Source organism: Danio rerio, chromosome 6, assembly GCF_049306965.1.
Source record: "Danio rerio strain Tuebingen ecotype United States chromosome 6, GRCz12tu, whole genome shotgun sequence".
NCBI lineage: Eukaryota > Metazoa > Chordata > Actinopteri > Cypriniformes > Danionidae > Danio > Danio rerio.
In genome coordinates this window covers 33,823,951-33,850,536 of record NC_133181.1, presented here as the reverse complement: position 1 = coordinate 33,850,536, position 26,586 = coordinate 33,823,951, and the positions used below count along the sequence as shown (strand labels likewise).

The 26,586-nt window shown below is 32.5% G+C and overlaps 1 protein-coding gene across 27 annotated transcripts in view; it reads left to right on the top strand.

Annotated features, from left to right (window-relative positions):
* The window catches only part of dnajc6 (DnaJ (Hsp40) homolog, subfamily C, member 6), a 69,634-nt gene that overhangs the window by 14,062 nt on the left and 28,986 nt on the right, over positions 1-26,586 (top strand). For 16 of the 27 annotated variants that reach the window (XM_073954279.1, XM_073954277.1, XM_073954288.1 and 13 more), the window contains 4 exons: positions 10,820-10,970; positions 18,502-18,551; positions 20,823-20,971; positions 25,185-25,307. In XM_073954279.1, coding sequence (XP_073810380.1) covers positions 10,820-10,970; positions 18,502-18,551; positions 20,823-20,971; positions 25,185-25,307 — 473 coding nt within the window. The remainder of the gene's footprint in view (positions 1-10,819; positions 10,971-18,501; positions 18,552-20,822; positions 20,972-25,184; positions 25,308-26,586) is intronic. The other 11 variants (XM_073954289.1, XM_073954287.1, XM_073954284.1 and 8 more) reach the window with 1 other exon arrangement.

The window sequence follows — 26,586 nt, the reverse complement described above, 5'->3', positions numbered from 1 at the left end:
ATTTTCTACAGAACAAATTGTCGTTGTACAATAACTTGAGTTTGCATGTTCTCCCTGCCTTCGTGTGGGTTTACTCCGGGTGCTCCGGTTTCCCCCACAGTGAATTGGGTAGGCTAAATTGTCCTAGTGTGTGTGTGAATGTTTGTGTGGATGTTTCCCAGAGATGTGTTGCGGCTGGAAGGGCATCCGCTGCGTAAAAACTTGCTGGATAAGTTGGCGGTTCATTCCGCTGTGGCGACCCTGGATAAATAAAGGGACTAAGCCAACAAGAAAATGAATGAATGAATAACTTGCCTAATTACTCTAATCTGCCTAGCTAGCCTAATTAACCTATTAACCAACTTAACCAAACTATTAACCAAGTTAAGCCTTTAAATATAGAAGTGTCCAGAAAAAAATCTAGCCAAATATTATTTATGGTCATCATGGCAATCATTATGGTCATCATGGCAAAAATAAATCTGTTATTAGAGATTAGTTATTAAACCTATTATGTTTAGAAATGTGTTGAAAAAAATCTTCTGTCTGTTAAAAAATAGAAATTAAGGAGAAAAAAAATACTGGTGGGCTTATAATTCAGGCGCGCTAACAATTTTGACTTCAACTGTATTTTCCTAAACAGCTCTATATATCATTAAATTAGATAACACAAACATTCCAGTATATACCCTGTATCTTGAAGAATGATTACTACCTAATATATTAGTTTATGGAACATATGAAAGATTTTATTAATGATAAATGGTTTTATTAATGTTAGTGTTTATTATTTTAATAAACATTAGCTAACATGAACATAACTTAGTGTGGTGTTGCATGATACCAAAATTTTGACTTTGATACCATACCTAAATTAAATATCACGATATCGATACTACACAATAATATTTATCTTTCAGAATTTTATTTATTAACAAACACAGTATTTGCTGTCAGCTGAAACAGAGTAGAACTTTTTTTAAAAAGTTAAAAAAATATAGCAATAAAAAATGTATACAGATTACTTAAATTTTTGTCATGTGGTGTGACTGTCCGAGTTAAGTGTGACTATAATGATATGACAATATATCTCAGGATATCACATTTGGTATGACATGATTTGCACACAATCTCATAAAAAATGGATCTGCACAAAATCAAAATGTTCATTCATTCATTCATTCATTCATTCATTTTCTTTTCGGCTTAGACCCTTTGTTAGACCCTTTGGGGTCGCGATACCGGATTGAACTGCCAGCTTATCCAGCATATGTTTTACGCAGCGGATGCCCTTCCACCTGCAATCTATCTCTATAGGAAACACCCATACACACTCATTCACACACATACACTACGGACAATTTAGCCTCCCTAATTCACCTATAGCGCATGTCTTTGGACTTGTGGGGGAAACCGAAGCGCCCGGAGGAAAACCATACAAACATGGGGAGAACATGCAAACTCCACACATAAATACCAACTGACCCAGCCGAGGCTCGAACCAGTGACCTTCTTGCTGTGAGGCGATTGTGCTACACACCGGGCCACCGTGTCGCCCCATGTTAAAACTTATTGTAAAGATTTAGGATGAATTCGCCATAAGAGTATCCAGTTTCATTTTATCTCGAATAAAATTTGTGTCACAGCATATGACAACTTTCTACAATTTAAGTCCGTCAAAAGTTTGCTTGCAGTGTCATAAATACAAAAATAAAATTTGAAATTAATTAATAGGTTATTAAAATGGAATACTTATAGTTATAAGCCAAATAATTAATACTAGGCAATGAATCATAACGTGTGTCATAAAACACTCTTCACAATATTACTAAACAGTAAAATTACAGTAAAACATTAATGTTGCAGAGGGTGATTTTTAATAAAACCCTTTACTCTTTAACTGTTTAAAAAATGTTTAATAAAAACATGTGATTGTTTATGCTAGAAAAGGCTTTTTTTCTATTGTTTAAGACAATACCTTTATATTTACAAAAATATTTGACTGTTTTACTGTATATTGTCCATTCTTTTGTTAAATGCAACATTAATGTACAGCAGAACTCCTCACAGATCTACTGAAAACATGGCAAAAAAAAAACATCCAACATAAACAAATATGACCACTTGCGAGCACTTTCCATATTGTTGCAGGCAATTAGTCACCTTTATAAATTGTTAATATTTTTCATAATGTTACCGTAAAGCTTGTCACAGTATAGCTGAAAGCATAACTATAAGAAACAGCTTTTTAAATGTAAAATCTAATAAAACAAACAAATACAATTCCCTTTTCCTGTCCAACTTATTATAAAAAACAGAAGTAATTGTGTAAAATTATTAGTTAACATCTTAATAATTATGAAAATAAAAATCAGCATGATACGAGATGCCAGTTCTAAAAGGTCACTTACATTGAACTACAGCAACATTGTTTTAAGACAAAACCAGCTGGGTTGTTGATTAAGTGATTAAAAAACAAAAACACCGTCCTTCATCAAATCTGTTCATTTAGTTTCATAATCATTCTCTCTGTGTTTCATGTGGGAATTGTCAATGTTCGACATTTGCTGCTTGAAAATACAGTAGCTTTGTATGAGGCTGTAGGTAATGTATAATTGAAAAGCCACTCGGGTCTTGTAACCAGACACACAAGCACACAATTACACACACAAACACACACAGGGGGTTGAACGTCACTGAACCTCTTTCTGTGACTCAATTCAGCTGAATTAAAGCAACAAAAGAAAGGATGATTGTGATAGAGACAGAGAATAAAAGGAGAAATGTGTTAGGGAGCCATTCTTTTCTATTACACATGCACTGATGAGATCTTCGTGGTCAAGACGACACACACACATACACACATACAAGTGCTTTCGGGCTCTTTGTGTGATTAAAGGGACATTGGTAGGAGTTCAGAGACTCTGTGTTGGACTTTGAAGTTTGCTCATTTAGAAAGAGCTCCTCTGTATCTTAATGGGAAGTCTGACAGGAAGCCTACTCTCTGGCCTGGAGGACCACTGTTAAAGCAGTGCCAGGCCACCCTCATCTGCTAGATTTAATAGAAAGTTGGAAGCAGAAAAGTGCTGACAATTGTAATCTGGAAGTTGTTTACAGGTCAAAATATTTGAACAAAGATTTATTTCTAAAAGTAAATTTGTTCATTAATAAGGAAAAGTAAACTTGCCAGTGTATAAATACTTTCGGGCTTGACTGTATAGGTGAATATTGTATTTATTTACAATTAATTAGTAATAAATGAATAGTTTGAACAAATTGGCTGGAATGATTCAGTGACTCATAAGCATTCCTTTGTTACTTGTACCGTTGAAGTCAGAATTAATAGCCCCCCGTTTATTTTTTCCCCAATTTCTATTTTTTCAACACATAAAAGATTAAAGATAATAGTTTTAAAAACTCATTTCTAACAACTGATTTATTTTATCTTTGCCATGATGACAGTAAATAATATTTGACTAGATATTTTTCAAGACACTTCTATACAGCTTAAAGTGACATTTAAAGGTTTAACTAGGTTAATTAGGTTAACTAGGCAGGTTTGGGTAATTAGGCAAGTTATCGTAAAACAATGGTTTGTTCTGTAGACTATCGGGAAAAAAAATTAGCTTAAAGGGGCTAATAATTTTGTCCCTAAAATGGCTTTAAAAAAATTTAAACTGCATTTATTTATTAGGCGAAATAAAACAAATAAGTCTTTCACCAGAAGAAAAAAATATTATCAGACATTCTGTGAAAATTCCATTCCTCTGATAAACACCATTTAGGAAATAATAAAAAAAATATATATATAAAAGGGGGCTAATAATTCTGAATTCAACTGCACGTTACTGATTAAATGTGAATAAAAATATGAATTAAACTAAAATATATGATGTCTATATGTCCTGTTCTTTAAAGAATGTGAACGAAAAAGGCAAAAAAAAAAAAAAAACCAACAGCAACGTAAAACAAAAGTGAAGTGGTTGAATGAATGATTCAGTGATTCAATCATGTATTAGAAATTTGCTTATTGCTTTCCTAAATAAATCAGTGTACCTGCAAACAAATAAATGTTACGTATGAATGTTTCCATGAATCATTCATTATGTAGCGGTTAAATTAAATATATATATATATTTATTTTTTATTGAACATTTTTATTTTGAACAAAGCCCGAGATCCACTCAACAAAAAGGGTAAAATAAAATAAAAAAAAGTTAAATTGTAATAATAAGTACAAAAATCAGGATTGAAACATAAAAGATAAAAATTTTTACTGGCACCATTTATTTTGGCTGTGGTATATTCCAAACTAATAATGTCCAGTAGAGAGCCTCCAGGATAGATCAGTTTTAGGATAGTATTTTTATTTATTGATTTTTTATTTTTTTGCAGCAGTCAGAACAACTGACATAACCTTTCTTTGGCTGATGTATAGAAAATATATTATTTAAAGGAGCTGTTGACTTGAATTTTTTTACCAGATGTTGGTATAAACCAAAGTAATCCATATAAAGAAAACTAAACTAATTTGTTCCGAAATTAAGATATGTGTAATACAATGAAAAGACAAAGGCAAAAGTATTAAGCACATGAAGAAAGGGAGGTGTAAAAAGGCATGGAACACCCTGAAAACTTGTCAGTGTAAATTAATATTAGCTGCTTCTATCCCAACACCTAGATTGCCAGGATGAGGAAGATGAAACCAGGGTGAAATCAGTAACATAATGATCCCAAACACAGCTAAGGAAACTCTCAAATGGTTTCAGAAAAATAAAATAAAGCTTCTAGAATGGCCCAGCCAAACACCTGACCTGAATCCAATAGAAAATAATAACCTGAGCAAAGCAATCAACTTAATTTTACATACAAGAGCTGTCATTAAAGCTGTCATGACCAAAAAATCCTTTTTATGCAAACTATTAATTACATTTCCATAGTTCACTGCCTTCTCCTTGTGTCATTTCATTGTTATTTCTACACAACACATTTTTTCCTGAAATAGTTTAATGCTTGGATTGTTTGAGCTAGTGTAATTTCTTGTCAACAGCTTCTTTAGAAATTACCAGAAAAAAAAACATGAGGAAGTTGGCGGTTTATTTCGCTGTGGCAATCCCTGAATAATAAAGGTTTTAGCAGATTTTAACATTGACAACTATTAGATAATTCAAAACGGCATTTAGATTTGTGTATAGTATTGTGTATGTGTAGAAAATAGACATATATGCAGGTTCTTTTCATATGTTTCACATCACTGTGAAAGCAGGATGTTTTACCGCATGTAAAAAGTGTACTCTAAACACTACTCACTAACAGCATGCACTAATGGCTGCAGTGAAAATAAACCATAAATCTGAATATAAGTGCACAAGTGGTCATTTGCAAGGAAGTGAACTTGAACGTAAAGATGTCTGTAAATTGGTGCATGGGTTATAGACAGGTTTTATAGATTTTGGTATGTGCTATATCCGTAATTTATTTGATGTCCTGAAAAACTGCTTTGCCGTGAGTCATTCAACATTTTTGTTAAAAACCTTAAAACATTCAAATATTCATATGTACCTTAAAAGGAAAAAAAAAAAACTTTAATTAAAATAAACATCCATGGTGTATACTTTTTCATGAACAGGGTTTCTAGTCATCATATATATTTTTAAAGGTTTAATTTATATAGTTTATTAACTTGTTTTTATATTTTTATTCTGATTCATTCATGGATTTCTGAGTGAATTATTTATCCAATTGATTAATATAAATATGTTTATTTTCCCCTCTAATTTCTGTTTAACAGAGAGCAGATTTTTTTCAACACATTTCTAAGCATAATAGTTTTAATAACTCCTTTCTAATATTTGATTTATTCTATCTTTGTCATGATGACAGTAAATAATATCTGACTAGATATTTTTTAAGACACTTCTATACAGCAATTACCGAGGTTAATTAGGTAAACTAGGCAGGGTAGGGTAGGCAAGTTATTGTATAATGATGGTTTGTTCTGCAGACTGTCGTAAAATATATAGCTTAAAGGGGCTAATAATATTGACCTTAAAATGGTTTTAAAAAATGTATAACTGCTTTTATTCTAGCAAAAATAAAACAAATAAGACTTTATCCAGAAGAAAAAAATATTATCAGACATACTGTGAAACTTTCCTGAATCTATTAAACATCATTTGGGAAATATTTAAAAAATAAAATAAAAAGGGGGTTAATAATTCTGACTTCAACTGTATATAGAAGTGTCTTTCTATACAGCTACAAACATGTACATTTAATCTGTAACCACTACAGCAATCTACACACATCTTTAGGTTAAATTTAATTCACTTCCTTGCAGATACATGTGTATATATAGTCACTGAGAGCATGTCTCGTCATCACATATTTCTTTAGTAAATATTTTTATTTCAACAATGAAAAAATATCTATTAAGTAACATTAAAGACATCAGTGTTTGTTGTGATTTGTTCTTGTCAATGATGCTCATGGTCCTGTCAGTCATCTCCCCCTAAACTAATCAATGAAAGCAGACCGTATCCACCTTTTCCCTACACCCTATAACATTTTGTGTGAATTCTGGAGGATTTATAATCAGTGAAGTGTTTTTAAAAATTTGGGTATGAGGTGACATTATTCTCCTTATTGTTCAACCACTGCTTTTTAAAGGAACCATATTAAAATGAACAAATCACTACCAGCAGATCATAAATAACCCCAAACACATCTTTCAATACTGTGGGCATGTTGAATGTTACTGTACTTCACAGATAACACAGAAAAAATGTTTTTAAGATCAATAAAAAAAGAATGCATATAAGACCACTGCAATTCATGCAGTTTTCAAAGTCAGATGTGGATGTATTCATAGTGGAAACTTATGGGACAATGTAAATGACTGGATTTTATTCTTTTAAACAAAAAGTCCCCAAACTGAAAGTGAAGCCCATCATTTATCGAACAGTAGGCACATTTGGAAAAAGGTGGATAAAGCCAAGCAGACACTTTCAGTATAGAGAGGTGGCATGTATTGCACAACTGAACTAATTAGTTTTATTTTCTATGAAATAAAGAAACAAAATGAAAGTGAGGGCGACACATTAGGTCAGTGATAAGCACTGTCGCCTCACAGCAAGACGGTTGCTGGTTGGAGTCCCGGCTGAGTCAGTAGGCTTTTCTGTGTGGTGTTTGCATGTTCTCCCTGTGTTTTTGTGGGTTTCCTCCCATTGCTTCCCTTAAAGTCCAAAGACATGCGCTATATGTGAATTGAATAAACTAAATTGTCAATTTTTTATGAGTGTGTGTGTATGGATGCTTCTCAGTACTTGGTTGCAGCTGGAAGGACATCCACTGCGTAAAACATGCTGGATAATTTGGTGGTTCATTCCTCTGTAGCGACCTCTGATGAAAAAAGGGACTAAGAAGGAAAATTTATTTTTAAGTTATTTATTTTAACATTTTTATTTATTTATTTTTTAATTTAGATTTTTCTCAAAACTAATGTGTTGCATTTCATTTCTGGGAATAGGCACTTTTGTATTGTGAATTATGCTGCATCGTAAGTTGAATCAAATGTGACATCCCTACTGATTGGAAGTGGCAGATTTGTATGAGTGTACCTGATATTTCCTACATTTTGAGACAAGATTTTCTCTTATAAATAGTTATACCAGTAATTCCGTAATATTTGTTTAGGAAATACATAATATAACTATATTTTTTATATAACTATTATATACAGAATGTTCCCGGTGTTGGATTGCGGCTGGAAGGGCAATCGCTGCATAAAACAAATGCTGGATAAGTTGGCGGTTCATTCCGCTGTGGCGACCCCTGAATCATAAAGGGGCTTTGCAGAAAAGAAAATGAAAGGATGAATGTATTCTGTATACAAAATGAAGCATTTTTTTTAGGGTTTTGTTTAAAGCTGTGAGGGCTGTGGTAGAGGGGATAGAATATAAACAGTAGTTACTACAGTATAAAATCATTGCCACTAAAAGATACATATGTTTGTGTGTGGGCACCCCATATTCCCATTTTTTATAGGCGTATAAACCATATAGAATATTTTTACAGTATAAAAACAATGTAAAACTAAGCAGTGTCCCCATAATTCACAAAAAAAACATGTGTGTGTATGTGTGAGCATATGTGTGCGTTTGCATGTGAGTTTTGACTGTGAGTGTACATTTTAGTCAAGGTCCTCATGAGGAAAATAGCTCAAAAATCACACAAACGAATTACATATATTGAAAATGTAAAAATGCAGATTGTTTCCTGTGAGGGTTGAATTTAGGGTGAGGGCATAGAATATACATTTTGTACAATTTAAAAATCATTACAGATATGGGAGGTTTCCATAAAGATTACTGTACTTGTGTTTGTTTGTGGTTGTGTGTGTGTGGGAGGAGGCTGAGTCAGATTTTTGATTAGGGTGTGTTCTAGTTAACACTGATGCTCACGAGCATGCCAGATGCTCCAAGTTTCCTCCATTTCCTACTGTCTGATTCACTGGCTTATTTCTGCTTACTGACGTAGAGCTTTGTGTCATCATCTAATGCACATTTGGCTTAACAGCAGGGTTCTAGCAAGTCTTTGAAACATTGAAAGTTTAGACTCAGGTCTTTATATGTGCTTGAATTTATTTTGTGCAAGACATTTTCCGGTGGGTAAATCATGTTATCTCCTCTAGTCCACTAATGTGTTATTTCTTAAGCACTTTGTAGCATATGCATAATACATTAGCTACAGTTGAAGTCAGAAATATTAGCCCCTATTTGATTTTTATTTATTTTTAAAATATTTACCAAATTATGTTTAACAGAGCAAGGACATTTTCACAGTATGTCTGATAATATTTTTCCTTTTAGAGGAAGTTTTATTTGTTTTATTTTGGCTAGAGTAAAAGCAGTTTTTAATTTTTTTAAAGCCATTTTAAGGACAAAATTATTAGCCCCTTTAAGCTATATTGTTTTTCCACAGTCTACAGAACAAACCACCGTTATACAAAAAATTTTCTCATTATCCTACCCTGCCTAGTTAACCTAATTAACCTAGTTCAGCTTTTAAATGTCACTTTAAGCTGTATAGAAGTGTCTTGAAAAATATCTAATAAAATATTATTTACTGTCATCATGGCAATGATAAAATAAATCAAATATTAGAAATGAGTTATTAAAACTATTATGTTTAAAAATGTGTTGAAAAAATCTGCTCTCCATTAAACAGAAATTGGGGAAAAAAATAAACATGGGGCTAATAATTCAGGGAGTCTAATAATACTGACTTCAACTGTATGCACATTTATGATTGTGACTTTGTAGGTGTCCCAACATAATTTCTTCGATTTTTGGTTATTTGACCTGAAAAGTCTTTGAAATGTGCTTGAAATTGAAGTTAACCAATATGTATTTCATGTAATGGGGTTATGATTCTGAATGTTCCTGGTCTAGAAGAGCAGGCGGAAGTCTGGCTTTGGCATATATAGTAACTGGATTTAAAAAGTTAACAAAACCTCAGAGAAACACAATCAGCACATGCTTTGACCTTGAGTTTCCTTGTTGTCACTGCAGTGGTAAACATCTGTCTTATTGAGGCATGTTTGATATATGCATGCTGTTTTATTTGGTTGTGCTGTGTTTTAGTCTGCATGCTTGTTAGGTTTTGAATTGGAATATGAGCATGTGTTTAATCTGTGATCTTGACAAGTGGTAAACCGAGGGTATAATACTGTTCAAAGGGGGATTTTTATCAAAATTAATACTTTCAATCAGCAAAGTAACAGTGAAGACATTTATAATGTAATGACAGAGTTTTTATTTTAAACAAATGCTCTTGTTTTGATCCTTATATTAATTTAAAAAGTATAATACATATTGTCTATTAGTATATAATAATATTAAAGGGTTAGGTCACCAACCAAATACTAATATTAATAATAAACATTGGCGCATGCATGTCAAACAGGTATAACTGATCACTGAGCAAAGTTAAAATGTGAATAAAAGCCTTAATGACATGTTCAATTATTAAGGTTATTTATAAATTGATTATGTCTCTTCGTAAGACTTAAAAAGACTTAATATGATATACTTTTAAACTATTTAAAACATTTTGAAGCTTTAGAGTTTTGGTTGTACACACTTTCATTTAAGGGGCAGAAATCTCTCAGATTGGATTAAAATACTTTCATTTGCACTCTAAAAAATGCTAAGTTCCACACAATCACCTCATGTCGTTTCAGCGCAAATCGATTAAGTTAGGTTTTTGTTAAATTAAGTTGACTGAACATAAAACAATTAAGCTGTCCCCCACAAAACTCAAGACTTGTGTTGTTTGAGCTCATTTAAAATAAGTCAAAACAAGAGCACGTTTGTTTTGAGTGTGTGTTGTAAATAAAATTTAGTTGATACCCGAGTTGTAAATCAGCCGATTAGAATGATTTTTGAAAGCTCACAAATGGCACTTTAAAATATATATAATGTAACAGAGAATGGTCATTATCAGCATCACACATTAAAAAAATTAAGCACAATTCTTGAGTTTAGAACTTAATTGTTTCATGTTTAATGTACTTAAATTGGTTAAAAAAAAAAATAAAAAAAAGTTAACTCCTTTATGTTGTCCAAAAACAAACTGATTGTGTGGAACCCAACAGTTTTTACAGTGTACTTCACAATATTATTTATTTTGTGGCTTTGCCAAGCATAAACTTTTACCAACCACAAATTATTCTCATCCCTCTGTCTATCACTAGTCAAGAAGACGCATGTGAAAAGCATGTTTGTGGTGTACCCGTGTGCATGTGTGTTGTAAGATATGAAATTCTGATCATTTAAAGGCCCTCCGTCTCCAGATATGGACGGGAACTATGGAGGGGGGCTTCTGGATATGGTGAAAGGAGGTGCTGGAAAGTTCTTCAGTAACATCAAGGACAACCTCAAAGACACCATCAAAGACACCTCCACCAAGGTTATGAACCAAGTGGCCACGTAAGTATTCTTTTCACAAGCAATCACCTACATTGCAATTGCATTCCTTATTTTGTGACTTTTGATTTTATGTTTTATTTTTCCCTGTTTATTTATGTTTTTGAATTGCATTGGGACTTAGGTCTATCTTTAAACAACTTTTAATCTTGAAGAGTTTGAAAAAGTTACATTTATTAACATTTTAAATGGTTTAAAGTGATATGTTGTCTGTTTTGACAGTGTATGTTACGCTACAAAAACCTTGTAAAATACTGCCTTTACATTGTTTATTATTTTACAGACTTTTTTCTCTATATATGATTTCTTAAACATTATATTACTTCAATCTACAAAAATGTTAATATGGGCAGCACGGTGGCACAGTGGGTAGCACAATCCCTTCAGAGCACAAAGGTCGCTGGTTTAAGTGTCAGCTGGGTCAGTTGGCATTTTTGTTGGCATTTTTGCATGTTCTCCCTGTGTTCGCATGGGTTTCCTCCGGGTGCTCTGGTTTCCCCCACAAGTCTATAAACATGTGGTATAGGTGATATGAGTAAGCTAAATTGTCCGTATAGTGTATGTGTGTGAACGAGTGTATATGGGTGTTTCACAGTGATGGGAAGGTTATCCGCTGTGCAATACATATGCTGGATAAGTTGGTTGTTCATTCCGCTGTTGCGACCCCAGATTAATAAAGGGACTAAGCCGAAAAGAAAATGAATGAATGAAAAATGTAAAAAAAAAAAAAAAAAATATATATATATATATATATATATATATATATATATATATATATATATATATATATATATATATATATATATATATATATAAAACAAAAAGTCACCATGTTAAACTCTAGAGTTAAATTTCAAAAATTAGAAGTGGACATGGCAGAGATCAAGATCCCATAATGCAATTCACATCCATAAATAAACAGAAAATATTTGTTAATCACAAATTACAGAAGCTGTTAATGAACAGGTATTATTTACTGTGTAAACATACCGAAAAAATGAATGTGAGTGTTTGTTTTTCTGCATCTTTGAATTTGTGTTCCTGTTTAAAACTTCAGAGAAAAGAGTCAAGCTCTTTTAATAGAGTACCTTCTGACCTAGTTTTCTGTAACACATTATTAATATATCAGGACTACTCAAATTAATGACAATGTTTAGGTGTGTGTGTGTGTGTGTGTGTGTGTGTGTGTGTGTGTGTGTGTGGTGTGTGTGTGTGTGTATAGTATGTATGCGCACTATTGTGGGTGGTTTACAAGGACAGAAATTTGTGTAATGTAATAGATATGAGCCAGGTATTACATCATTCAGGTGGTTTATGAGTATTAATTGTAATTAAATGTTAAAAAAAATATTCTTAATGGTGTTTTTTTGACAAAAAATTGCCAAAGGTTTTATGTGAGGGATGGGTTTATGGCTAGGAACATATATTAAGCAATTTTTACAGTTTAAAATTCATCATGGATCGTCGCTGCCAACACTCAACACTTTTTTTTCCTTGTTCTAAAGCTAAAAAGTATGTATGATAGACACACATCCATATCTTAGTTAAAAATACATAATCAATACAAGTCCATAGTTTAGACACAATTTACACAAGAAAATACCGTGACTGCGTAGTGAAATATGGACCAACCAAACTGTTGTTACATTTTCATATTTTAATCTACATTTTACACTCTAGATGTCAAATCAAATGAAAAAAAATATTATAACAAACATATAAACAGATACATGATGAGCAAATATGTCATTTTAGAATTTTATTGTTCGTGAATTGGGGCGGCGCGGTGATGCAGTGTACGGTGCTGTCGCCTCAGAAGGTCGCTGGTATGAACCCTGGCTGGGTCAGTTGGCATTTCTGTCTGGAGTTTGCACGTTCTCCCCATGTTCGCGTGGGATTTCAGTTTCCCCCACAATCCAAACACATGGGTGAATTGGGTAAGCTAAATTGTCCTTAGTGTATGTGTGTGAATGAGCGTGTATAGGTGTTTCCCAGTCATGGGTTGCAGCTGGAAGGGCATCCGCTGCATAAAACATAAGCTGGATAAATTGGTGGTTCATTCCGCTGTGGTGACCCCTGATTAATAAAAGGACTAAACTGAAAAGAACAGGAATGAATGAATAAATAAATGTTCGTAAATTTATATTAGTATATTTTAAAGCAAAATATATAAGAAATATATTTTGTGATTTATGTTTCGTTACTTAACTGTGTACAAACGCAATAAGAATAATCCTTAAATAGAAAATGAAAATCTTATTTTATTACTATTTATTCACTCTCATATCTCTAAAACCCATTTTTATTCATTTCCTTTTGCATAACATAAAAGAAGAAATTATGATTTTTTAAACTAAACTAAACTAAACTAAACTAAACTAAACTATAATTATCTTGTTAAATGGTTTTTGTGACCATTGAGTTCTATAGAATACAGCACAAGTTCAGGAACTTTTCTCAGTTAGGAAATTGATAATGAATGATAACTGTTTACCTTTTAAAAAGGCCTGTAGTGCCTTTTCATTGTTAATTAATTATTCGTGCTGAACCCATTCATTGCATTAATAAGTTGAACACACAATTTACAATATTATTATTATATATATATAATGTATGTGTGTATGTGTGTGTGTGTGTATAACAATATTGCAATAAATATTAAATAATATTGTAAATTGTTTGTTAAACTTATTAAAGCAATGAATGGGTTCAGCAGGAATAATTAATTAACAATGAAAAGGCACTACAGGCCTTTTTTAAAGGTAAACGGTATATAAATTGAGGTTTGCAATATTAGAATTCACAAAGTAACTGTTCTTGTAATGTAATGTAACAAAGACCTTTGGATAATAAAATAAATAAATAAAATAATTAACAATAATGCAATTTATTATATTGTATATTTCTTATGTTTATTTATCAAAATATTCTTTTAAAAGAATGTCTGTTTTAGAACAAAAATGAGGATCAAGCAGATCATAAAATTTGTCAAGTACAATGTGATTGTTTTGGTGAATTTTCCAATCGAAGCCATAAAAAAAGCATCAATTCCACACTGTTCTTGTAACTGAGAGCTAGACTAAAAACAAGCATCAAAAATAATGTGTTTGCTGTGACGGACACAATAAATGCATTACCAGCATAAACACCATCATCAAACACATAACAGGCCTGCAACAGAAAGGCAAGCCCTGTTTGCTTGGGTCACACTTGTTTGTGTTTTTGACCCAGCTGGTGTTCAGTTATCCAGAGGAGACTCTGCTGATGCAGGCGCATTCAAACTCCTGAACTATTCATGTGCATTTATCGCTCAGCTGAGAGGAAAGCGTTCAACACTAATGGTTACACATAGAAGGAAGCTCTTGCGTAATGCAGTATTTTACCCCCCACAATGACCCAGAAGCAGATCACATCCACCTGGTTAACCTGCAGTGCTCTTAAGTCAGGTAATTTCACTGATTGTTAGGTAACCAAAAAATAAAAAAAGAAGAAAAACTAATTAACTGACTGATTATTATATCAATGTTGAAAGTTACAGTTTAAAATAATTTGGTAGTAAAACATGTATATAAAATTATATTTATATAGCACTTTGTGATTAAGGTCCATTAGTTAATGTATTTACTAGCATAAACTAAGTTTGAATATTCTTGTAAAACATTTATTAATCATAGTTTAACATAATCTATTGCATAATTAATATTGCAAATTAACGCATTATTAACATCCAAAGTTGTGCATGTTAACATTAGTTAATGCACAGTGAGTAATGCTAATACAATTATAAGAGAAGATGCTACAATCCCGGTTTGTGGACGTTAAATCAGGTTTATTTTATGCATTAAAATAATGGAGATCCTGTGGATATTAACATGTATCCTGTCACATTTGCGTGCAAAAACAGTGCAAAGTTAAACATGTGCGCTGTGTGCGTGAACTTTGCAACGAGATTGTGTGTGACTCATCGTTGCATAAAGGCTTGAATTAACTCCACAACAAATACATTAATTAATCATTGGTAAAGTTCTTACTGTAGTATTTCTCACATACAATGTGAAATTTCACAATGTGAATTTTTCCAATACCAATATTTTTAAAGGTATAATAAATAATCTGAAGGGTGTTTTGAGCTGAAACTTTACAGACACATTCTGGAGGCAGAAAAGACTTATCTTAAATCTTGAAAAAGGGGTAAAATAGGTGCTCTTTAATATAAACAAGCTTTAAATAAATAAAATGAGTCCATAATAATTTAATTGTTGTAAAAGCAAAACAAATATTCTTTCTTCAACATTTTATAATTCTAAACTTACTATTTTGCAAATAAATAAAAAGTTGCATGACAAAAAGTCATGACATTTAAGTGTTTTTGTTAGTTTAAATTTAATCAGTTAATTGGATATACTCTTGCTTTAGTTATAAAATGATTAACTTAATATTTTTAGTCAGTTTGACTGATTTAACAGTTGAGATGACTAGAAAAAAATAATTGAATCAACTTGAAAATTTTAGGCAGCAAGTTTTAATTATTTATTTATTTTTTTACAATGCTTGATTGGAACATGAAAGCATACTACACATTTCTAAGTTAAAATACTGAAATATCTCCATGGCTTTCTCTTACTAACCCAAATACACTGATAATGATTTTAAAAATCTGCTATTTTCCAGTGTTGTGTGAAAGGTGAATGACACCAACATGAACATAGAAAGCACTGCACAAACACAGACACTACTAGTGTGAACTGCTAGTGTTTTTCATTCACCTCTTGCTCAGAGGCTTAGAATAGTAGCTTGTTTACATATGATCTCATTAGAGGGATTTTATTCTTCAGCAGATTACTGAGGTGACTTGGGTGTTCTATAATGTTGTCCATCTACTATTACTGTTAGATGACTTTTGCTTCAAGATGGGAATATATGAAGAGTTTTAAGTGCCATCTGGAATTTTATTCTACAATAAGCATTTTTCTTAGCCTTCTATGTTTATGTTAAGTTATTTCATAAAAGCAATGGAAATAACCTATACTTTGCTATAAAAGTGCGTATCTCAGCCTGCCTGTTGGATATTTCACACTGGATGAAAGATCATCATCTTCAGCTGAACCTCGCAAAAACGGAAATGCTTGTAGTTTCTGCCAACCCGACTCTACACCATAACTTTTCAATCCAGATGGATGGGGCAACCATTACTGCATCCAAAATGGTGAAAAGCCTTGGAGTAACGATTGATGACCAACTAAACTTCTCTGACCACATTTCTAGAACTGCTCGATCGTGCAGATTTGCACTCTATAACATCAGAAAGATCCGACCCTTCTTATCTGAACATGCAGCTCAACTCCTTGTTCAAGCTCTTGTTCTCTCCAAACTGGATTACTGCAACTCTCTACTAGCTGGGCTTCCAGCTAACTCTATCAAGCCTCTTCAACTGCTCCAGAATGCAGCAGCACGAGTTGTCTTCAATGAACCTAAACGAGCACATGTCAATCCGCTGCTAGTCCGTTTGCACTGGCTGCCAGTTGCTGCTCGCATCAAATTCAAAACTCTGATGTTTGCCTACAAAGTGACTTCTGGCCTAGCACCTTCTTATCTGCACTCACTTCTGCAGATCTATGTGCCCTCCAGAAACTTGCGTTCTGTGAATGAACGTCGCCTCGTGGTTCCATCCCAAAGAGGGAAAAAATCACTTTCGCGAACGCTCACGCTCAATCTGCCCAGTTGGTGGAATGAACTCCCTAACTGCATCAGAACAGCAGAGTCACTCGCTATTTTCAAGAAACGACTAAAAACTCAACTATTTAGTCTCCACTTCACTTCCTAAGCTGCAATTGCCTCTTTGAATATCACACTAATTGTACAAAAAAAAAAAAAAAAAAAAAAAAAAAACTACTAACACTTCCCTTCTTAGACTTTACAGACCTGAAACTTGCCTTTAGTACTTATTCATTGTTGCTCTTAGTTGTGTAAATTGCTTCCTTGTCCTCATTTGTAAGTCGCTTTGGATAAAAGCGTCTGCTAAATGACTAAATGTAAATGTAAATGTAAATGTAAGTGAAATTAGTAAATCAACACATAGGAAAATTTCAGATGGCACTTAGAAGATTTTGCATCTGAACTCTTCAAATATTTTGGGGTCTTTAAGATTTCTGGTTATAGGACTCATAAAGGGTGCATTATTTGATTAAAAAAATAATTAAAATATTTTTAAAAATTATCAAAAAATCAATTAATGGCACTAAAAGCAATAATTTCAGATGGGACTTAGAGGATTTTGTATCTGAACTCTTCAAATATTTTGGGGTCTTTAAGATTTCTGGTTTTAGGACTCATAAAGGGTGCATTATTTGATTAAAAAAAATAATTAAAATATTTTTAAAAATTATTAAAAAATCAATTAATGGCACTAAAAGCAATAATTTCAGATGGGACTTAGAGGATTTTGTATCTGAACTCTTCATATATTTTAAGGTCTGTAATATTTCTGGTTATTGGACTCATAAAGGGTGCATTTTTTGATTTCAAATAAAACAGATTTAAAAATAACTGGTTTCTATGAGAATATATTTTAAATGGGACCTATTCTTCTTTTTTTTTTTTCAAGATGTAAAATAAGTTTCTAATGTCCCTGGAGTGTATATGAGAAGATTTAGCTTAAAATATGTATAAACAAAAATGTTTTAGAACTATTCGAATTTTGAAACAGTCCTTTTTAGGCTTTGGTCCTAATTGTGCCATTTTGGTGACTGTGACTTCAAATTCAAATGATTATTTTCATCATTAAATACATGATTAAATTCTAATTGTTTTTTTCTAAAGAAGGCGGGGCTACAAATGCCTGTGTGTCAACATAGTGGTAGATTCAAAAACAAGACTTTTATCCTACGCTAATGAGGGAGAGATTGCCATAGGCTAATAGACAGGACTCTAATGACACGTACAAACGGAGAACCTCATCCAACGTGTTTCTACAGATAGTTTTTTTTTTTTGAAGTGTGATTATAAAAATATGATTAATGAATTTTTACTATTAGAAGCTGGTTATAATCACAGACCATTGGCAACTTTGTTTAAACCCCTTATAGAAGTGATTTTGGCACAATAGCCCCCCTAAAATTTTGAAATATAGAGTCTCCTATAATGTGCTGCGCAAGTAACAGTTCTTAGTGTTATCAATGTCGACAATTTTTTTTCAGATTTATTTGATCATTTTTATTTAATGGAAAACCATTATACATTTTTTGATATAGTAAATGTTCATAAGATTAAAAGGAATAGCATTCATTAGAAGTGAAATCTTTTGCAGCGTTTATTGTCGCTTATGATCACTATACTGGATCCTTGGTAAATAAAATGAAAAAACTTGCACTATGTATATTTATCATAATAAAACATTCAATACAAGTCTATTGAGAATTTAAGGATTTAATGAAATAAAGAAAAAATGAACTATTATGCCTTTAAATTACATATGAATATGCGGTATGTTATGTTGTCAATACTGAGTTTCTGTATCTTCTTGTGTGTAATCTAGGTATACAAAAGGGGAGTTGGACATTGCCTACATCACCTCACGTATTATCGGTGAGTAATGAAAATTCTGGGGTAGTGAATGATAAACCTGTTGTATTTGTAATTCCTCCAAGGTTTTTTTTTGTGCAGTTTCACATACGGATCGATTTACACACATTTGTGTACACACACTGTCCTCGCATACTCTTTTGCACCTTGAACTGTTTTGGTTGTTTTAACTTATGTAATCTTTCAGCGTTTTTATCAGTCTCATGATTTTGGTGTAAAGAGTATGTTAAAATATATTTACTTAACGTTAAGTGCATTAGAAAGTTCCCTTTAAAATAAAAATGTGCTGTTAATTTACTCCATCAAAGATCTTTTTTTTATGGTAGTTTTTTTTTTCTTCATGACTCATAATGTATGGCAGTTTTTTCCTAACAAAATTCAAATGAAAATTCAAATGCTTAAAAGATCAAATGATAAATCAAATGCTCAAACTATAAATCAAATGCTCAAACCGACATTGCAAATGATAAATCAAATCCTCAAACTGACTCTGCAAATGATAAATCAAATGCTCAAACGGACTTTGCAAATGATAAATCAAATCCTCAAACCGACTCCTCAAATGGTGAATCAAATGCTCAAACTGACATCGCAAATGATAAATCAAATCCTCAAACTGACATCGCAAATGATAAATCAAATCCTCAAACTGACATCGCAAATGATAAATCAAATCCTCAAACTGACATCGCAAATGGTGAATCAAATGCTCAAACTATAAATAAAATCCTTAAACCGACATTGCAAATGGTGAATCAAATGCTCAAACAACTCTGCAAATGGTGAATCAAATCCTTAAACGACTCCGCAATTGGTGAATCAAATGCTCAAACTGACATCGCAAATGGTGAATCAAATCCTCAAACTGACATCGCAGATGATAAATCAAATGCAAATGAGGTGTCAATCAACCAGCATAGGCGGAGCTTTAAGGCGGAAGAGTTTGTTGTTGACAACAACCGGTAGCGCTACAACTTTTTCAAGGCGTTCAGATTTGCGTGCACTATACCACGTCGTATCCGTATAAACTCGTGAAAGAGAAAGCGAGAAATCTCCTACTGCTTCTGTCCACATTCTGAAGTGTTCAACAGATGGGTACATCTATCATAGGAGGCCACGAAAAACCATACGGCAAGATGATAAAAAAAAGTTACATAACTGACGTTACAAGCGCAACTTTAAATAAATGGCAGGTTTAATAAATCTTAATTTAAATTAATATTTTATTACATAAGATATCCTTGTCAAATTTCACCTAATTTGTTGTTACCTTTATTGTGTAACATTTTTCATCCACATGTAGAACATGCTTAAAGTTAGTTTTCCAGTCTTGTTTGATTTATATAATCATATATTCTTATATTCATATATTCTTATATGATTATATAATCATATTTTCATATATTGATTTATAGTTTGAGCATTTGATTCACCATTTGCGATGTCAGTTTGAGCATTTGATTTATCATTTGAGGAGTCGGTTTGAGGATTTGATTTATCATTTGCAAAGTCCGTTTGAGCATTTGATTTATCATTTGCAGAGTCAGTTTGAGGATTTGATTTATCATTTGCAATGTCGGTTTGAGCATTTGATTTATAGTTTGAGCATTTGATTTATCATTTGATCTTTTAAGCATTTGAATTTTCATTTTAATTTTGTTAGGAAAAAACTTCCATAATAATGTGTTAAGTTAATGTCTACTGTCACTTTTAGAGTAAAAATCATATACAGGCAAATAAACTGTAATGCATACCTGTAAACACTCAAGTTTTTCGCGGGAGTCTCCTGTATTTCAGAACTTCCACCCATCTGCCGTATTGTTCTGTCTTCCGGAAAACTTCTGGAATTCCACATATGAAAATGTCCTCACTATTTATTTACTCTCAAGTTGTTCTAGAAAGTGGTTCTAGAATTTCTTTCATCTATTGAACTCAAAACAAGATATTTTTAAAAATGTTTCAACAAACATCCATTGACATCCATTGACAAATACAACAAAAATACAATGGAAGTCAATGGCTGTTTGTTTTTCTCAACATTCTTCAATATCTTCCTTTGTGCTAAACAAAAGAAAGAAGCACAAACATGTTTGGAACAAGTGGAGGATGAGTTAAAGGATTATAGAATTTTCATTTTTGGGTGAACTATGCCTTTAATGGCAATCTTTTATCTTTTTGGTGTTTGGGTTTTTAGCTATGTGCAAATAATGCAGTGTTTGTATTGGCCAAACTAAGTGTTATGATTCGTTCCTAATGGTCTTTTCATTCTGTCAGTGATGTCATATCCTGCTGAGACGGTGGAGATGGGCTACAGGAACCACACAGAGGATATCCGCTCTTTTCTGGACTCACGGCATGCTGACCACTACACTGTTTTCAACCTGTCACAGAGGAACTATCGAGGAGCCAAGTTCTCCAACAGAGTGAGTGCAATCAGCTGCATTTCCTGATACACTTGTCACATTCCAGCTCAGTTTGCAAAACAAAGCGCAAGTAGGCCTAATAGTAACAGCTTATGTTTGAAAGTGTCATAAACTGATTTTATTATTGTATTATGATTTCTGATGTTCATTTACAATGTTAGCAATATAATTAATCACAAATATAATTTAGAAGTAATAGATAATTTTTTTGTTGGTTGAAAGAAAAGCTGTTTGCAAACCAATGTAAACTTGTACTATTGAGTGTACAGTAGAGTATATGTCAGATGATCTGTAATAACAAAGCAATGGTGAGCATGTAATAAAACAGTTACTCGCACTTGTCTGGAAGGACATTACTGTTGCATTCAATGTAATGAGCAGAGATGGGCAAAAATACATTGAAATGTATTTTAAAATAAAATACTTAATACCTCAGTTTTACACGTATCAAATAAATTACAACATACAGCAGCCAACAAGTATCAAAATAAAATACTGTATTTTGTATTTTGAAAATACTACAAAATACTTTTACAAGGGAACATGAAACCTTCCATCTGTTGGCCTATTTGATCAATCCCTTCATCATTAAACTGACTCTGTGAAATAAACAATGTTTGACAGCAGCAGCGTTTCTCAGAGCAAGTTTAATTCAGCTTCTGAAGCTTCTCATGAGCTCTTTAATTACTTTAAAAAACATATAATGCAGATAATGAGTTGGAATATAGTACTATATCTTTTCATTGTGTTTCCATCCATTGGGTGGTTAGTGAAATTGACACCACCTTTTAACAGTCTTACTTTTTTTAAAGTGAGATATATTCATTCATTCATGAATGTCCCTTATTTATCAGGGGTTGACGCAGCAGAATAAACCACCAACTATTCCAGCATATGTTTTATGCAGCGGATGCCCTTCCAGCCGCAACCCTGTACTGGGAAACACCCATACACACTCATTCACCCACACACTCATACACTACGACCAATTTAGTTCATTATATTCACTTATACCGCATGTGTTTGGACTTGTGGGGGAAACCGGAGCACCCAGAGGAAACCCACGCCAAAACCGGTAGAATATTCAAACTCCACACAGAAATGCCAACTGACGCAGCTGAGGCTCGAACCAACAACCTTCTAGCTGTGAGGTGTCCACTGAGCCTCCGTGCCATTAGGGTGATACTGTATATGAAGAGGTTGTTTAATTATTTTTTTTAAGTAGAATTTAGGTTGTTTTTTTGCAATTGAAATCTTCAATACTTAATTTAAAAAGATGATTTCTGAAAGTTTTAGTTTTAGTAATTTTTATAAATCATGTTTTTGCTGTTGTACTCTTCAATACAAAATATATTATCTTCAAAATGGAGTAATCAGTTTTTGCAAATAAACTCTTCATAGACAGACATCTTTCCTCTTCATTAACTATAAAGCGCACCTGCGGATCAGCTACTGGCATTTAAAACTGCCAATGAAGTATTGTAAGAATACTGTAGGACTTATTTATGTTGTTTGTCTTCTTGTCATGGCATCTACATCAACAATCCATCTAAAACTTTTACTATTTGTGCAGTTTACTCATTCCCCCTAGAGTTTTTCAGATCTTCTTTAACTGAAAGAGTCTCAGTTTGCCTGTTGAACACCAGTACAGTATCTTTAGGTGTTTTTATATTTCTAAACGTCATTTACATGTCCACCTGCAGCACTGAGACTGAGAATGATGATATGCCATAGGCTCCATATTCTTGTTTTTGGACTGATAATTTATTCCATCTCATTTTTAAAACATTTTGATGCATTTTTAAAACAAGATGCTAATGCATTGTACACTATACTGCTATTAAATATTACTGTTTTTAGCATTGTGGAGTATACTATTTTCAATGACTGTGGACTTGCTCTCAAACATACCCATGCCATTTGTTTGTTGTTATTTTTTTATGTGTGTTGAATATTTTCATCCATACTTCAAGCATTGACCACCTTCTTCAATATTAATCAGTTTTCTGGTCTGATCTCAAGCTTAGGCAAATAACTAAGAAAGCATCAATCAGAGGCCACAATTTTAGGTATCATTTTGTAGACTTCTTACAAATTATTTTACAGTATTTTAAATTACAAAAATACGAGACACCAAAGCATGTTGATACAAAATATTAAGCCATTTTAATAAACCATATAAAATACACATTACAAAATACTATTTTGTATTTGAAATGCGTATTTTAAATACTTGTATCATACATACTACCCACCCCTGGTAATAAGCACAGCATTATCTTCAATTGTCTGATAAACCAAGCATCAGATTGTGCATTGTTGGTAAATAAATTTGTGGTAAAATAAAGTGACCAAAGAGCCAGTTCTTCATCACTTGGTCTGAAACATGATTAAATATCTGAAACATAGCAATACAAAGACTGTTAACCTGCCATTTTGGCAGACTGGCTTCAGTATAAGCTGTTTTAGGCTCATGAGAAAGTAAAAAATGTTTACAATGTCAAAAGATCAAGGGAATTATCATGTTTCAGTTTATGACCTTGAAGCATTTATAAAGATGTCCGTCTTGTCTTTGGTTGTGTCTAAATTTAAAAATTGTACAAGATGTATGTGTGTGCAACATAAAAAAAGAAAGACGTAAAGTCACTTTACATTTGATACAATCCCAGCTTTAATTTTACATTTAGGTCTTTGTATAAAAAGGTTTCTCAATCATTGCTCACTGAACTGTCAAAACATTATCATAAACAACATCTGGGTTTTTTTCTCTAGATGCACAAACCATTTTATTATGCCAAGGCTTACTTGCATATAATTCCATGTGCATTTTTTACAAATTATGTAACAATATGCTGCATTTAACAATGAAATGTAGGTAAACAGATTGTATGTAAATGATGTTTGTGCCAATATAAGAAAATACTGCAAAAATCCTTGCTGTCAACAGCCTGTTAATTAGTGGAGAATCCTTAAAACAATGCATTTAAATATGAGAGAATTTTAGGGGGATTAAAGGACTAGTTCAACTTGACATTTACTCATCCTCATGTTATTCTAAACCCAAAAAGACAATTCTGTTTTAAATAAAATCAGAGAATTTTTTGTATCTTCATTTAAAATCTGCTCACCCAAAACTCGCATGCCTAAATAAATCTGTTTATCATATAAAGAAATCATTTCTCATCTGAAGTCTCAGATCAAACCGCTCAATTCATATGGGTTTATTATGTGATCTCTTCATGAATTGTATCTGGTTGAATAAACTTTCAGTAGAAGGACAGAAATTTTATTAAAACTACATTTCAGATTTCATTAAAAATATCTTCATTTGCAATCTAAAGATGAACAGTTTTTTATGAGGTTGAGTAAAAGGTTTACTTTGTCCTGAATCAACTTTTTCAGCTCTTAACTTTTTCATCTCCTAAATGATTGTAGCTTTAATGTAACTGTTTTTCTCATCATGAAATTTTTGTTGATGTTAAAACATAAAATGTCATGGGAAAAGTAAAAAAAAAAACAGTCATAAATCAGTCATGTAGAATGTTTATCCGTTGGGTCCCAGATGCCTCACTAAGAAGAGGAAAAGCTACAAGATGTATTTTCACCCATAGCATTGACTGTTCAGACTGTAGTTTAGAACTAAATCATCATAGTAATGGCTACTGCAATAATACTGTATAGTGCTAAGTGATATAAAATATGACTTAAATGGATTAAGAGGTGCTTTAGCCTTAGTAATTGTGCTCTGGGGTACAGAAGAATGTTTGGGAACTACTCACTTACTTACGGTACAAGACTTATTTCTCACCAGAAATGATACTGATGACTTTGCTGACTCTTCTGGCATTTTGCATTAAATATTAAACAGTGCTTTTCTCATTTTCTCATTCTCATTTTCCACAGCTTAAGAATATCTAGCTCATTTTATTCAATTATTTTTTGCTAATGAAAAAAATTGCAACAACTTGATGTATTATTAACATTGAAGGGATGGCTTTATCATAAATAATACATGTGATATTTGATGACTTTTGATGTTTTGTTCTTACACAGATGCCATACTGCTGTAGGAATATTTTACTTATTTACCTTAATTTTCATAATTTTTTTTTTTATTTATGATTAGTGAAATCTTTATTTGTTTTGTATATTTGCCTTATTAAGTTTTCAGTGTCTTTACTCTCTCAGTGAGCATCTTGTCATTCATCTGTAGGTTTCTGAATGCAATTGGCCGTCCAGACAGGCTCCAAGTCTTCACAACCTATTTGCCGTGTGTAAGAATATGTACAACTGGCTCAAGCAAAACCCCAAGAATGTGTGTGTAATCACCTGTTCGGTAAGAAGATCTTTTGATGTTGTTCACGCAGCATTAAACAGCCATGACTTCATAAACCAGATTTATTATTCACATTTCCAGCAGGTTATTTTCAAGTTCAGGGTTTAAAAGGAGAGTTCACTTAAAAATGGAAATTCAAAGTTTTTCCAAACATAAGAAGATCTTTTGGAGAATCTTGGTAACTAGTCAGTGATATGATATGACTCCCATATCATTGTTTTTCCTACTATGAAATCAGTTAACTCATTGGTTACAAACATTTTTCAAAATATCTTCTTTTTTGCTCAACAGGAGAAAGAAACTCAGGTTTGGAACAACTAGATAGGGAGTACGCTCAAAAAATATTTTTGCTGCTTGTTCAAGCTACTTATTTAAAATGAGCTGAATCAACACAATTTTTGAGTTTTTTTGCAAAGACAACTTAATTGTTTTGAGTTTAGTCCACTTAAATTTGTAAAAACAATTAAGTTAACCTAACTCTTAAAGACCGAAACAGCCGCCCACGGCTAAAAATAATTGTTCTTAAATGTTCAATAACTTTTGATCCGCTGATCCGATCCGTATAATTCAAAGATTGGCAAAAGAAAGAGATGGAAATATTTCTAAAGAAAAAAAACTTCATAAGGTTTTGTTTTTAATAACTAAAAAATGCCACTTTAAAAAAAAAAAAAAAAAAAAAAAACGTTTTCCTTAAAATTCTGGAATATTTTCTGTCTGTTCATATGTTTTTGGGCCAAAAAATATTTTAGACTGGACCTTTAAATGATACAGATTGAAGCTTCAGGTTCTCCTGTTTAAAATAATATATGACACTTGAGTCTGACTGATAAAAAAAACAATAAAACTGCTTTTAAGAAAAAATAATCATATAGGCCCATTAGGTGCCCACAAAATACCTCTTTAAGGGTTAATAGATTTGTGTTGGGACAACATGAAGGAATTGTGTGGAACCCAGCCTTATTTACAGTGTACATTTTCATTTTGCGGTGAATTATCTTTTGAGTTTCTTGAGGCTAATAATGACATAAAAACTCTAAATTTGGTCTCATCAGACCACATGATTTGTTTCCAGTCTAATTTTTATGCTTCCTAGAAAACTGAACCCTTTATTTCTGATTAGCCTCACTGATAAGCATCTACACAGCTGTTTACTCCCAATCCCTTGAGTTCTTTTCAACTTGTATGTGTGGAAATGCTCCTACTTTTACCAATAAACATTACTTGAAGTTTAGCTGTTGAAGTCTTTTGAATTGAATTCATCCAACATGTGACCGTCTGT